At 33.2% G+C, this 14,567-nt stretch overlaps 1 protein-coding gene across 9 annotated transcripts in view; it reads left to right on the forward strand.

The window, feature by feature from the left end:
- LOC145254896 (zinc finger MIZ domain-containing protein 1-like) overlaps positions 1 to 14,567 on the forward strand; it is a 1,089,917-nt gene that overhangs the window by 991,586 nt on the left and 83,764 nt on the right. For all 9 annotated transcript variants that reach the window (XM_080113820.1, XM_080113822.1, XM_080113819.1 and 6 more), the window contains one exon: positions 13,969 to 14,104. In XM_080113820.1, the coding sequence (XP_079969946.1) occupies positions 13,969 to 14,104 (136 nt within the window). The remainder of the gene's footprint in view (positions 1 to 13,968; positions 14,105 to 14,567) is intronic.

The following is a 14,567-nucleotide window of genomic DNA, read 5'->3' on the forward strand; positions in this document are numbered from 1 at the left end:
AGCTGACTTTATATAAGTCGATAGAAATCAAATTCATGTTGCTCACATTCCTGTTTTCTTCTTCATAGCTTTTGCTTTCCTCTTTCTTTTCTTCTATGGGCTTTCCTTATTCATTTCTTGTTTTCTTCAACCTGAAAACACCTTTCTATCTCTGAAGAAAATATATTGTTAACCGAAATGTTATGTGGCATGAATAAAGCCTTTTTACATAATAAAGATTCTCTCTCTCTCTCTCTCTCTCTCTCTCTCTCTCTATATATATATATATATATATATATATATATATATATATATATATATATATTTGTATTCCTATCTGTTTGTTCACAATTTGATTAATATATAGAACAGGTCCATTACTTTCCTATTTCATTTATTTCTACATATAGTATGATTTTTGCAAAATATACGATTAAGAGGTAACCTCATTTGCATATTATATTAAGGAAATTCGATTTTACTAAATAGCTGTATGTTAGTTACTGTTTATAGTGAGAGAATTGTTTTAACTGTTCTATTTAAGGTTATTTAATCAACTTTAAATAACAATTATATTGATAATATACTTAATTTATTTGGAATTATTATTTCTGACATCGATTTTTTTAAAACCGGTCTAGAGTTAAACTGGAAACTTTGAAACATAAAAAAAAAACTCTTCATCAAATAAAATAATTTGGTAATTTCAATAAGTTTCTAACATGAAAAAATAGTTTTTCTTTTTTTTTTTTTTTTAAATTGAAAATAATAATAATAATAAAACACTTACGAATAAATTGAAAGAATTTCATTTTGTTTTTATTCTTGAAACTGCTAGACAGAATCTTTAACTGTTCCTGGAATTGAAACTTAAGCCACACTTTTAGACCCCCCCCCCTCATAATATATATATATATATATATATATATATATATATATATATATATAAATTTCCTTTATTTATGATAAAAGAAAAAAAGGCCAGTGAAAAAACTGCCTTTACAAAGGGGGGGGGGATTTCATTTTGTTCTTAAAGTCGCGCACGCGTTAATGTTTAAAAACGTTATTTTTTCAGGGTCATAGCGTATTAAGTTGTCATGGTGCAGTTGGTAAAATCGTTTGCAAATTACCTTTTCCTTTCATGTTTCAGGTTCAAGCCTGCCTACGTGGCTATTTTTTTTTTTTTTTTTTTTTCAATCGCACGGGCACTTGCTATTTTTATTGAAACAGAAGTTGTTTTGATTTATTTATTTTTATTTTGTGAGGGGAGGGGGGCGGTCCAGCGCACACGCAACAAAAGTGCTCAATATCCGGAGAATAACTTCTCTTTGTATCCCTTCTGCCGAAATATTTGCTGGTGAGGGTATCATGTACTTCTTCTTTTTTGAGGTGGTTACATTTACATGTTTTATCCGTTCTTTTCTTATTTTTGAAATTGTTGTGGGGGTATCGACGTTACCTACAATGAAAATTATCAATATCCTTAGTATAGCATGTGTGTTTCAAACAGAACTTCATGTCGACCCGGGCAACGCAGGATACTCATGCTTAGATGAGATGAATCAACAAAAGTATCACAAATTTCTGTATCCTGTTGTTTTTAATGTTCATCCCCTTCTCTCCCCGAAGGTTATCAGAAATCCATTTTCTTTTGTTTCTACTTTTTCTTTTATTGTTTTTCCTGATTAGCAAGCTACTATAATTGAGGAGTACATTAAATTATTTTATTTTTATGAATACTTAAACTTTTTTTTTTATTTTGAAAATTGGAATCATTAACACTTGAACCGAGTTGGTTTAAATTTGGAAAATTTTGTTTTTAATAAAAAAAAAAAAAATAATAATTCAAGTTTTGTCCAAATGATGATAAACGCTTAGCTACATCATAATGGACACATTTTTATAGGCATAAAAAAATGGACACATTTTTATAGGCATAAAACAAATGGACACATTTTTATAGGCATAAAAAATGTGTAAAAAGGGATAAGGGGAGCAAAGACAGACTATGAAACAGAATTAATATGTTCATGCTGATTTCAATTTTGATATTTTGTTTCATTTACTTTTCAAGAAGGCATTTCATGGAACAGTTAAGTTAAAGTAGTGGTGGGAAAGAAACCCATTCCAAATTCATTTGTCCTAAGATGGCTTTCCCTTTTATTAAAACGACATTTGCAACAAACACATCCATAACAAAACTAAATTCTTTCTCTTATATTCCTATAACCATATGCATCTCCTTTTTCCTTCTCGCTGACCTTGTTATCATTTGCATCTACATTCAAACTATCTTGTGGTACAGAAACAAATATTGTTGTAAAAATTTTCTCACCAAACATCAACTTTAATAATTGATTAGATCACTTATATGATTAAATTCAATCACTTTATCGATGCAGTTCTCTTTGCAATAAAATAATAACAGCACCTGTTATCTTTACATTTCCAATCTAAAATTTTGCATTCTGTTCCACAATCATTTGGACAGGTTTACTTCGCCGGCATGTTCTTGGACACAACATACATCAGTAAGTTTTTGCTTAAGAAATTCAGATCTGATCTTCCTCGCAAACTTCCAACATTCAAACTGCACAGCTTAAAGTTAGAATAACTTTTTTAGGAAAACATTACATTAATTGGGACAGATTTTTTATTGGTTGGATGTCTTCCTGATATTTATCAAAATAATGTTTGATTTACAGCTGGAATTAAGGTTTTGCTGCCATCGTATGCCATGGCAGCAAAATAAGGTCTAGAAACACTGAATAGAACTGAATGTCGAATACAATAAAAATTTTTGCCAAGTCACAAGGTCATTATAACAGTTTTATGGATAAATGTTCCCCAACTTCTACGGTTTCCCCATGGAAACTAACCAAAAAGGCCCGGCTCCAAACAGGAAAGTGTACAGAGTTTGTGCAAATATTGTCAAAGGAAAACTCAGAAAAGAAAGAAATTGGTATTATCTTTCACTGTTACACCTCTCTCTCTCTCTCTCTCTCTCTCTCTCTCTCTCTCTCTCTCTCTACATGTAAAAAAAAAACAACAACAAAAAGATTGTACTTTTTTTTGGTTTTTTGTTTTTTTAATATATAATTATGTGTGAAAAACCTGGTGAAAAATAATAATAAAATGAACTTATAATTTAGTGTAGGGAATCAGTTTCACATATAAATTTACCATATAAATAATCCGGGCCATTCTCTTTAAGTTTTTGCTGTGATAAGCAATTACATGTAGTTTTACAACCATGCCAAACATGGTTTAGTGATACTGGTAAAAAAAATAGTTTGATTGCCTTAAACGGTTACAGCATTCTATTTTAAATTATATAAAATTGCTCTCGAATTTTATATTCTAAAATGATGTTGTCTACCCATCCCCAAGGTCTTTACACGTAATTGCATTTAAAAATAAAAAAAAAACTAGTATCTCCTGGATGGTGGGGTGGGGGCAACAGAGGTTCTTAATCTACAAATTTATCAAGACGTTATTGTTAATTGTTGTAAATTCCCATATCATTTTTTAGTTCCATAATTCATTTGACAAAATGCTTTTAAATTCTAGTCCATTCTTTGTGATGTGACCCACATTTAATATCTATTGTTAATGAAGCATTCCTTTTGTTTAACTTTTTTTGTTAAATTGCTACCGTTTTTCTAATTAATGTGACTTTAAACAATTACGATTGCTTAACTAGTTTACCTGTGTCTTTTCATGAAATAATGATGACGCTTATTTAAGTCATTTTGCAGGCATAGATTATTCACATTCCACTCGCCATGCAAAAAAAAAAAAAAAAAAAGATCAATTTCAATTACGTCCTAGTTAATTCACTCTCATATTGTCTTAAACGAGTTGAGCTGCCCTCTACAGTGACTATTTCATACCAAAATCAGAACAATAGTTTGGGGCATGCTGTGCTTGTGTGGCCTTGTTCTTTGTCCAGCTGAGATATGGTCTTGTACAATTCCATGAGGTTAACCCTCCCCGGCTTTACCTTCTCACTGTTAGAGAATGGGTTAGTTTATTGTTGAGGCAAGCATCCCTACTGTAGAATGTTGATAGGGGTACCCAGGCAAATTTTGGTCGACCAGAGTGCTCTTCCTCTAATGCATTCTCTTTTCAAATTCCACTTTCTTGATTTTGTATCTAACCCTAACCCTAACCCTAATCCTAACCCGATTGTGGGAGGGAGATAAATAAAATCAAACAAGAGTCATATAAATATTCCCAACTCAGGAATTACAACTGCTAAGAAATTTATTTGCACTTTTAGGAGTACAATGATGTAAAAGTTATACTGTTACCATCAAGATACAATATTTAACATGATCCGAAAAAAGGGATATATATCGTTTGAAGTAACTGAGCGGTCTTCCTTCAGATTAAATAATAAATCTGGTATGTTGCAGCATAAAGCAAATGTCATAGTTGAAGCGCGAGTTCTAAGCATCTTACAAACGAGCCAATCACAATATTGTAAGAGGAAAGACATTACATCACCCTCCCATGAGCTAAATTTTCTTGTGAAATTTAGCTTTAATATCTTCTCTTAGGGTCTGGACAAAAGTTACTTTTTTTCTGGGCCTTTTCTTGCTCAAGTTTTGCCATGGTGATCTTTGACTCACTGATATTTCTGGCCTTGAGTTCAGGAATACATCCATTGGAGAATTCTGACTTATTGGTACAGGAATTTCCAATGAGTATTTCGATTGGTATCTCTTTGGTACTTCCCATAACCTCTTTAGTGTGACTGGATCTCGGCTGATTCCAATGTTATTTGCATAAAAATATTTTTCTATTTAGCATCCTCATTATTTGGCATTGTTTTACCACCGGTATTTCTATATCCTGGTTTATTATAGGCCAGTATGTGTAATCGCTCATTAACGATTTCATTTGTGAAATTCCCGGATGATCCATGTGGAATTCTTTGAGTAAGAGTAGCCGAAATTACTACTCTATTTGTGAAAAGTCAGTGCATTCTCTGATTTTTTTGTTTTTCTTTTTTTATATATACTGTTGGCGATACATAATCTGAGTAATCGACTTTTGAATTTATGCCATTATTTTCCAACCTTTCTAATTGCTAATTTATTGCATCTTGTGTCGAAAATGGTGCTTTTCTTGTAGGTTTAAAAATCAATTTAATATTTTCTTTTAATTTAAAGTTCACTTCTGTTTTCATGCACAAACCAAGTCCCTCTAAAACAAAAACACAACGGGATTCACTTTTCAAATCGATAATAATTTTATCTGTTTGCTTGGTCTTATTTTTATCAATAACTTTAACTTTGTTAGAGAAACAATTGATAATTCCCATCAGTTGAACAATCCAATCTAACCCAAAAAAAAGTACATATACTTTTGATTTATTAGTTTTTGATGAACGAAATATTACAATTTAGTTTTCTTTTAAACTTTAATTTTGTACCTGATACTCGTCTGGCAAGCTGTTCTCTGCTTCTAAACCATAGACAACCTATTCCCCCCCCCCCAGTTTGTTTGTTTGTTTATTTCTGGTATATCACTTCCTGAATCGAATAACATTTCTATGGTCTACCCATTTTTATATTTATGTATTTTATCATCCTTCATTTCGTTTTTAGATATTTTTTAATATTTATTAGACACTGGCATTCCCTTCATTACCTTGTGTAGCGTAACGTTTGGGTTCTGTCCCATGCTACTAAGAATTCTTGTTCAAATTTGTTTTTCCTTTGGTATCATTAAGCTTTAGACAAAAATTAAACATATGAACATGTCGATCGATAATTCAGTGAAATGTCTCACATTGTACGTTTACCAGCATATGTGACAAAATCATTCTCCTCATTTTTACGACATTTAAACATTTATAATGTTTCATAAAACAAATGTATAATGTTTCATAAAACAAATGTTCTCTTTCATCCAAAAATTTCGACAAAATTTCTCTTGTTTCATTGAATGATATCTTCTTTTTTGAATGATTAACTTTGTGTATTTAATAATATTTTTTTTTGTTCCCAACTTTTGTAACAATAGTGTGATGTTTTTTTTTTCTTTGTCCGACCATTGCTTGCATCTTTTCGTAAATATAGTTTAAAATCTAAGAAAATAAGCTGGAAATATTGAGCCAATATTGGAGTCATATTTAAATTCCAATAGTGAATTTTAGATTCCTTCTGTTGAAAATATTGTTAAACCTGGTGATTTTGTGGTCCTAGGTAATACATCTTTCAGAAATGATTTCTTTTCTTTTGCCTACTGTTTGAATAACTTTTCAAACATCTTGTTGTTGGTGTTTGAATTGTTGTCTTTTGGATTGTTGAAATTGCTGTTGTAAAGTGGTTTCAAGCACTTTAGCTAATGCTGCAATCTGTTCCATTTTTTTCTTTCTTAAAGTATTCACAAGAAAAAAACAATTCTCTAATTTCTACAAAAGAAAAGGGCAAGTTTTTGTAAGAATTGAATAGAAGCCTTTTTTTATGTTCCTCATCAGGTTTAAAAAAAAAAAAAGTAGAGGAAAAAAATTCAGTTTCTGTAAGTAACAATAAGTCTTTCTGACTTTTTTCATTAGATTTTTTGTTTTTTCTTTTTAACTTGTGAGGTCGTGTTGATTAGTTTGTCATTAAACGTTTTTTCTAACTTGTTTGTTTCAAATCCTTTTGTTGTCACTGATATGATTTCAGAAAAAGGATACCTATCATTTGAAATATCTGAGTGGTCTTGCTTAGTGTTCAAGTAATAAATCTGATATGCCACAGTATGGGGTGAGTGCCATAGTCGAAGTGAGAGTTCTTAGCAGCGAGCTTGTGTATCTTTCGACGTCACTTCTAAATGTCTCTACAAGCCGGTATTTATGGCTTAACTAGCCAGTCAATATTGCAGGAGGAAAGACCCGGATGATCTTATATTCATTACATCAATACACGACCAAGGGTATCTCTATGCAACAGTGATAGTTCATAATCATTTTCTTTTTTTGGGAAAAATAAGAAAACTAATCGCTTACACCCAATGACTACTCGCTGTCTTTCCTCATAGTTGTTTCGTCTTTATACTCATTGAAGCAGAGGTGAGGTGCATACCTGAGGAAATACATCATTTAGAATATTTAGTATATGGATATCTCATTGGTGCTTTATTACCGTAGAAGAGCAAATTTAGTGGCATGAGGAAAGCCAAGAGAATAGATTGCTGGAATTGTGTATTGATATTCATATTACACCCCCACCCCCTTTTTTTTTCTATTTAAAAAGAAAATGCAACTTTGTTGTGTATGAGTCGTGGAATTGCAATTATCTGCTAAAGATATTGCAAATTTGTATATTCTTTTAAACATTCATTTTAATTAATCGCCTATTAGTTTTTTCGTTTTTCTCATGGGATGATCATTGTATATTTATATTCATGCAGATATTCTACATAATTTATACTTGCATAAAAAGGTTTTAGTAAACACAAACCTTTTCTCTCTCTCTCTCTCTCTATATATATATATATATATATATATATATATATATATAATTTGTTTAAAAAATTTTGCCTACCAAACTCCTCTGTTAGTTTTTGGTCTTTGAAACTTCATATATAGGGTATTCGAACCCATGCAAAGCTTTATATTTGGAAAATCGGTGTGTAAATTAAAGTAATGGAATGCCAGGTGAAGGTCGAACGACGGCATTACAAATATGCATGTGTAATGTAATAGCTATTGGTTCATGTTTTAATTTTTAGCCTTGCAGCAAGCATGTCATAGCTCGGGCATTAACATCAAAAGAAAAAAATAAATTTTAAGCTAAGCGTTTTGATTCTCGGTGGCGCACGAGTCATTTATTTTAACTTTTTAAATCATTACTATACATTGGGTCCAATATAATATAATACATACAAAATCTGCATTAATCAAAATATATTTAAGCATATTTTATGACTGGGCAATGCTTGGCGGCCTGCTAGTATATATGATTATTAAGTTTTAATTTTTATATCTTGCTAGGTGACAAGTTATTCAATCTCGGTAGGGAAACCAGTTTAGTTAAGAATAACTATATAATATCATGTTGTTGACGGACCTAATGAAAAATAATTAAAAGCAGATTGTGTGTGTGTGTGTCTCTCTCTCTCTCTCTCTCTCTCTCTCTCTCTCTCTCTCTCTTTCTGAAGTGAGACTAGCACAAAATGAAAAATGTATGCATTTCATTTTTCACTTTTTGATGTACTTATGTCCAGCCCCATGGACTAAATACTCGTGTAGTAATATTATCCATGCAAACAATAGCATCAACAAAAAGGTAGCCTACTGTTATGCTCACTTTTGTACTTGTGAAGGCATTCTCTCAGGATGAGTTGAGCCGGCTCCAAATGAATTCGCCACATCATGAGTCAAGGCAGTCCGTTCAAGTGTACCCGCTGCTGACTCCTCAGCATACGTCAGCCATTCCTAATTCTATTATAGCACACCAAAGACAATTGGGCCAGTCATAGCTTTCAAGCCAACTTTGACCATTGTAAGCCATGTCCTCTGTTGTTGTATTAACATTAATGATTGATTTCCTTTGATGAATTTGGACAATCTCTTCGTTAACAGTGGAAATGGAATCCTGAGGTTTGCAGCAATTTGATGCTGATTAAATCCACCTTCGGACTGATTTATAGTATAGCTCATTTTAAACTTTGACAATGCTATTCTTTATCGCATCCATGTCCTATTTAAATAGTGATCTATGACTACACTCTACCGTGTTCAAAATTATGACGCTCTCGGTTGAAATAAGAAAAAAATTGTCCAGTGCTGGTATAGACATGTAATGAAGACAAACGACACGCCTTTGCAAAAATGAGATTCAGGATGAAGCCTACTGGGAAAAGGTTGAAATAAACCCTACAGTATTAACTAGACTTAGTCATAACCACGGCTATGATGGAAAGAAAGTTAAGTACAGAATCGAAAATATGGCAATTTATTTATATTACTAGCATTTCAGCCTGGCGTTACCCGGGTGTTTGGAGGTGTGTGTTGAGCCCCCCCCCCAAAAAAAAAAGTGGTAGTAGGAAGACAGGCTCGAACCTGTACCGCAAAGGAGGAAAAGCATGGAAAAAAAACCTGACATCTTTGCTGTTACGACCACCATCAAACCAGAAATGACGTGTTTTAATTAAGGCTAGACAATCGAAAGGAGAGGATGACTTTCGAAAATATCAGTGAAAAAAGCCCCCCCCTCCCCATTAGAAAAGTGACTAGTTGAAGATGAAGATATTAATGTTTTTAGCCAATTTTTCGATATTTGTTGTCTGAAAGGTCGAACTTCAAAACGATACTGATCTTGTAAAATCCGTCACCTCTGTCGAAAGTTTAAGGCTGACATATATACATACATTTATATATTGGTAACTCAAGTTTTCGACCCAAACCTATTAAAAAGCTTGCCCTATCTCTGAATACCCTTTATCTAAAATTTCAAATGTTTAGACCAGAAATTGTCTGAGTAATTTGGTAGAGATCGAAGCGGTCAATTTTTTTTGTTTAACTTTGATCCCTATTATGATCCCTTAACATGGATTGTTTTGAGTTCAAATCAAGTTATTAAATTAGATCCATGTCCAAGAAACCTATATCTAAAATTTCACATGTTTATACCAAAAATCAGTAGAGGAGTTTGGTAGAGTTCTCAAAGGTCAAATCGTTGAACTTTGACCCCTTAACAAATTTCTGGTTGAAAATGGATTACAAAGATTTTCCCAAATCTCAGTACTCAGTACAAATTTTGAGTCTGTAGACTGAAAATTGACAGAGATATTCTGTAGGGGTACACAAACAAACACACAGATTTGGATTCTTTGGACTATTTTTATCTTGAGTGTTATTTTCACAACATTTCAATGTAACCTTCGCAAGACGTAGTGGATAAAGTACTTGGCAAAATTCAGTAGTTGTACTCTTCTGACGGTTGAAAGTTCAATCCTCAGTGCAGGTGACACTCAAAGTACATTTGTGAATTAATTTGAACTTCTACTCAGTCGTGGCTGATGGAAAAAGAGCATGCTACCTCTGCGGATTAGATTCTTTGAGTTCAGCAAAATACAAGTGAATAGAGTTACATATATCGAAACGTGAAAATAGCACTCAAAATGAGAACAGTAATCTGAAGAATACAAATAACATAAATTATCGATCCTTATCTTAAAAATTGAGAAATTTAATGGAAATTAATATTTAAAACGTGTGAATTTTTATATGGTAGTCACAACTTAACGGTTATTGCGTGTACAGTAATGAATGGGATAATATCGTAGTAATCATTAGTAATGGAGATTTGATAAAGTGTCTTAAGGGAGCGGTTTATCGGGAATTTGTTTATGTTGGACTTGAAGACATCCAAGTTGTACTCAGGTGGGAAACAGGAAAACGGAAGAGAGTTCCACGGGCATGCAATTCTAAGAAAGAAGCTTTGTTCATGGAATCTACATTTTGATTTAAGCGCAGATAACGAGTGGGGAAAATTATTGACACTGGTTTCAGCTAGACGGGTGTTTTTTGTAAAAGATTGGCGAGGGGGGACCAGAGATTGGAGCTCAGACTAGCACTTGCCATGGAAGTAACGATAAAATAAAGACAGACTCACAACGTCTCTTCTGTGGGAGAGAGGTTGCAGGGAAGAGAAAAGGGCATCTCCCACTAGGCCACAAAGTCTATTTTGTACTCTGTCAAAGCAGGATAGGCTGTTTTTAGCAACTCCTGACCAGATGTGGCAGCAGTACTCCATCCTTGGATGTACTTGGCTTTTATATAGATAGAGAATTGCATCAGCAGTGAGATATCTTCTGGAGTGGTAGAAGGATCCCACCATTTTTCCAGCGACCCTGGCAACAACTTGATGTACGTGTTCCATTTCAGATCAGGAGTAAAGGTCAATTCCAGAAGCTTGTCAAAACATGGAGCCTCTCCAAGACGAGAGCTAAGGTCTCTATTTCTCTCATGTACGATTTGCACCTGCACACCTAAAAGATCATATTAGCAAGTGTGCTTGAATGATTCCAAATTTTAATCAGAATTTTGGTTAAGCAAACTATTTTCTGGAAAAAAAATGTTTCTTTTATGTGCTCAGACACCTAACTAGCTATTTGCTTGTCATAAAATAAGCGCCTGCGTATTGCAGTGGAGCACGAGTTCCTTTCAAATGACTTGACTATTTTTCTCTTTTCTAAATAACTTGCATGTTTCACTTTTTGGGGATCACCATCATGGGATCTTACCCCCTTCCAAATGCAACAATTTCTAAGAACATTCATATTATGTCACTTGATGTAATTGCATATGTCATACTATGACCAACAAATCCATCAGTTCATCTAAAGCCACAAGATATGCAAGCAGCATGTTTAAGTGTGAATTTCTTTGCCTTTTGTTGGGGAGCATAAAGTGTAGCATCAGATGAAGCATGGATGAAGTTATTTTTATCATTGATCAGTGGAGGATAAATCCTTTGAGACTCAGGCAATATTTATTTTTGTCTCAATCCAAAGTAAGGGGTAGAGAGCTGGATTATAAAAAATTGCTCCTTTTCACAACTATCTAAAAGTAAATGGATTTAGTTTTTGCTAAATTGTACCAAAAGTTATGCTTGAAGTAGTTTACATTAATCAAGTAAGAGTGATCACGTGGGAAGACGACTCTTTCGTTACTGAATTCTATTTCAAGGTATGACCATCAGTTTGATTATTGGGGTCAAATTGTCACAGAAGAAAGAAGTGGTTGCATCTTTCATTTAAAACTTTTTAAAAGGGAGCCTTTCATCTTTCCTCAACTACAATCAATTTGATTTTTATAATTAATGTTTTAATGACAGTGAACTTGATTTTCTATTTGGTATGTTAGAGATGTGATTTCTTTGCTCTTTTAATCCATAAATGGTGGATTTCCACTAAAATCACTTGGGCCTCTCATATATGTGAATTATGTATATCTAACAATGGGATAATGTGACACAGGGGTCAAAAAGAGGGATTTGAAAAGCCAGCACCCTAAAAGAAGAGAATTCTGGCTTGCAAAAAATGACTGGCAGCAGTGTATGGATTTTCTTTTGGGCGAATAGCAATAAACTAAGCCCTTCTCAAAGGGATAAGCAAAGTATGGGAGAAAAGTCATACCTCAGTCGACATGTAAAAAGCCATCTCGGTACTTGTGCATTTAACGAACCAGATGTAACTCAGCATTTGCTCGGCTTTGTCCGGCGCATGACGTCAACAGCTGGATAAAATCGAGCGTTGGCGATAAAATAAAAACAACGCTACAACAAAATAATTGTACAATGAAATTGTAAAATGTAGAAACATAAAAAAAATTAAATAAGTAAAAAGAAAAAACCTACCGTTCATTTATGTTTTTTTTTTATTATTATTGTTTGGAATTGTTTTCAAAATGAATACATATAAAACAAGTTTTTTTTTGTTAAATAATAGGAAACTTTTTTTTTTTTGTCTGAACTGTTCTTTTTTTTTTTTTCAATTTTTAACGTAAAAAAACATTGTCTATGTCTTAAACACGTAAAAGTTAATTTTTTTTTTTTTTTTTTTTTGCAACTCTTTATGTCAAATAAATGGAAAAAGCTTAAAAAAGGGCAATAAAAAACATTGGGGGGGGGGGGGCAAGAACAAGGATCATTTTTTTTTTTTTTTCGCCAGAAACAAGGACTTTTTTTTTTTTTTTTTTTTTTGCCAGAAATAAGGATTTTTTTTATTTATTAGTGGAAGATGGGTTTCGGTGTTCCTATTTGGTACAGTGACCAAGAAACCCTCCTTTTCGGCGGGGTCGTATCCACCGAAGACCCGAACCGGTGTCAGAAGTCTGCCGACATTGTTTTCTGCGGTTAAAAACGGACTCGTCGATTTCTACCGTATGGCTTGGGCCTCGAATCTGCCGGGGATTCCTAAGAAAATAGTCCCTGCATATATCATGCAGGAAAATTTTCCAATCCACAATTGTGTGGCGAGAACGTAACCCACATTCGCGATGGAGATTTTTTTGTAGATGCCATCTCGAACGCCCATAAGTATATTATTTTTATTATACATGCGATGGTTAGTCGGGATTTTGAGAAGAAGGTCCCAATCCTAATGGAGGTCCATCGACGACATGTTACACTTCTACACCTCCAACCGTAACCGTCGGAAAGGTTTGTTCTCTTTGCAAGTACACAATCCTGGCCAAAATGTAAACACCTTTTCTCTTCTGCCAACAATTTCCGTTGCTGGCAAAAGTTTAGTGCAGCCTCAGGGGTCTGGAGCTGGTCCGCAAGGTATTCATTATTATTTCGTCAGTTATCTTTTTAAAACAAATTTTTTTTAACTCTCTTCAAATAAGCGTTTCTTGAGTTGTGACACTCTTCCAATTGATAGCGAAATTCTCGTCTGCTTAATCGGTTATATTCCGCTGTTGACGTCATGCGCCGGACAAAGCTGAGCAAATGCTGAGTTACGTCTGGTTCGTTAAATGCACAAGTACCGCCATCTCAGTCATGGCTTGGACTCTGAACCTTCGGCCTTTGATCAATTTTTTTTTTTTTTTTTTTTTTTTAAAGATAATTTTTCCTCTTATGAAACTTACCTTTCAGTATTAAAAATTTTAATTTTCATCTAAAGACTTAAGAGTAAACAATTCATGAAAGGAGTAGAGGAGTTAAATGACTTTTGCTTTATCAAAAAAAAAAAAAATGTCTTCCTGTTTTTCTCCCATGCACTTTGTATCTTTTTCTTAATTCAATTTTATTATATGACACTGATTGGAGTTGTTTAGGAAGGAAGTTAAAAAAATTTTTTTGTTTGTTTGTTTGTGCTGCACACATGCGCAGGGGTTGGGTATGGCCCCCAGGTTGAAAAATTAATCTTGATTTTAACATTTGGCTCCTCACATCTGATGTATTTCAATTTTAGTTTTTAAAATGTTTTTGTTTTTGTTTAAAATCGATTTTTTAAGTTTTTTTTATTTTTTATTTAAAGCTATGCTTTCAATGTGGTGTGAAGAGCTTGGAAGGTTACTCTTATTACGGCACCAAAAAACACGAACCCCTGACTCTGCCAAAAGTCCAAGTATGCATCACCAACTGCAGAAGAATATGCCAACTGTACCACAGAAGTAAGTACACTTCATTCACTTTCCTTTCTTTCCCCTATATTGTCTCTTCAACCAAACGAGGCTAAATAAGCAGTACCTAACTCGGGGATTAAACTCACAATTGTCAGGAAATGCAAATCTACTTTAAAGACTGTCATAAAGGACAATGAGCGAAATATAATGTAACAGTTGTTTTTAGTTATATCTAGATATTAGCAGATGTTCTTAAGCACACATGCATCTACAAGTGATATCATATATTCTTAAATGTTTTAATTTGTTTAATAATGGGAAAACCTTATTCAATCAGTTGATAAATCTTTTTTAAAAGAATGACTGATGTGTGGAAAAAAATCTGAGTGAGATGTTAGTTTGAATGGATACTACATACATTTTATTCTGAAATTGGATAACAGTGAAAAACCTAGAAGCATTTTTCTATCAATAGTTTTTAACATTATTTAGAGCTAAATCATGTAAACAC

Source organism: Euprymna scolopes, chromosome 30, assembly GCF_053919585.1.
Source record: "Euprymna scolopes isolate OS-2025 chromosome 30, ASM5391958v1, whole genome shotgun sequence".
Lineage (NCBI taxonomy): Eukaryota > Metazoa > Mollusca > Cephalopoda > Sepiida > Sepiolidae > Euprymna > Euprymna scolopes.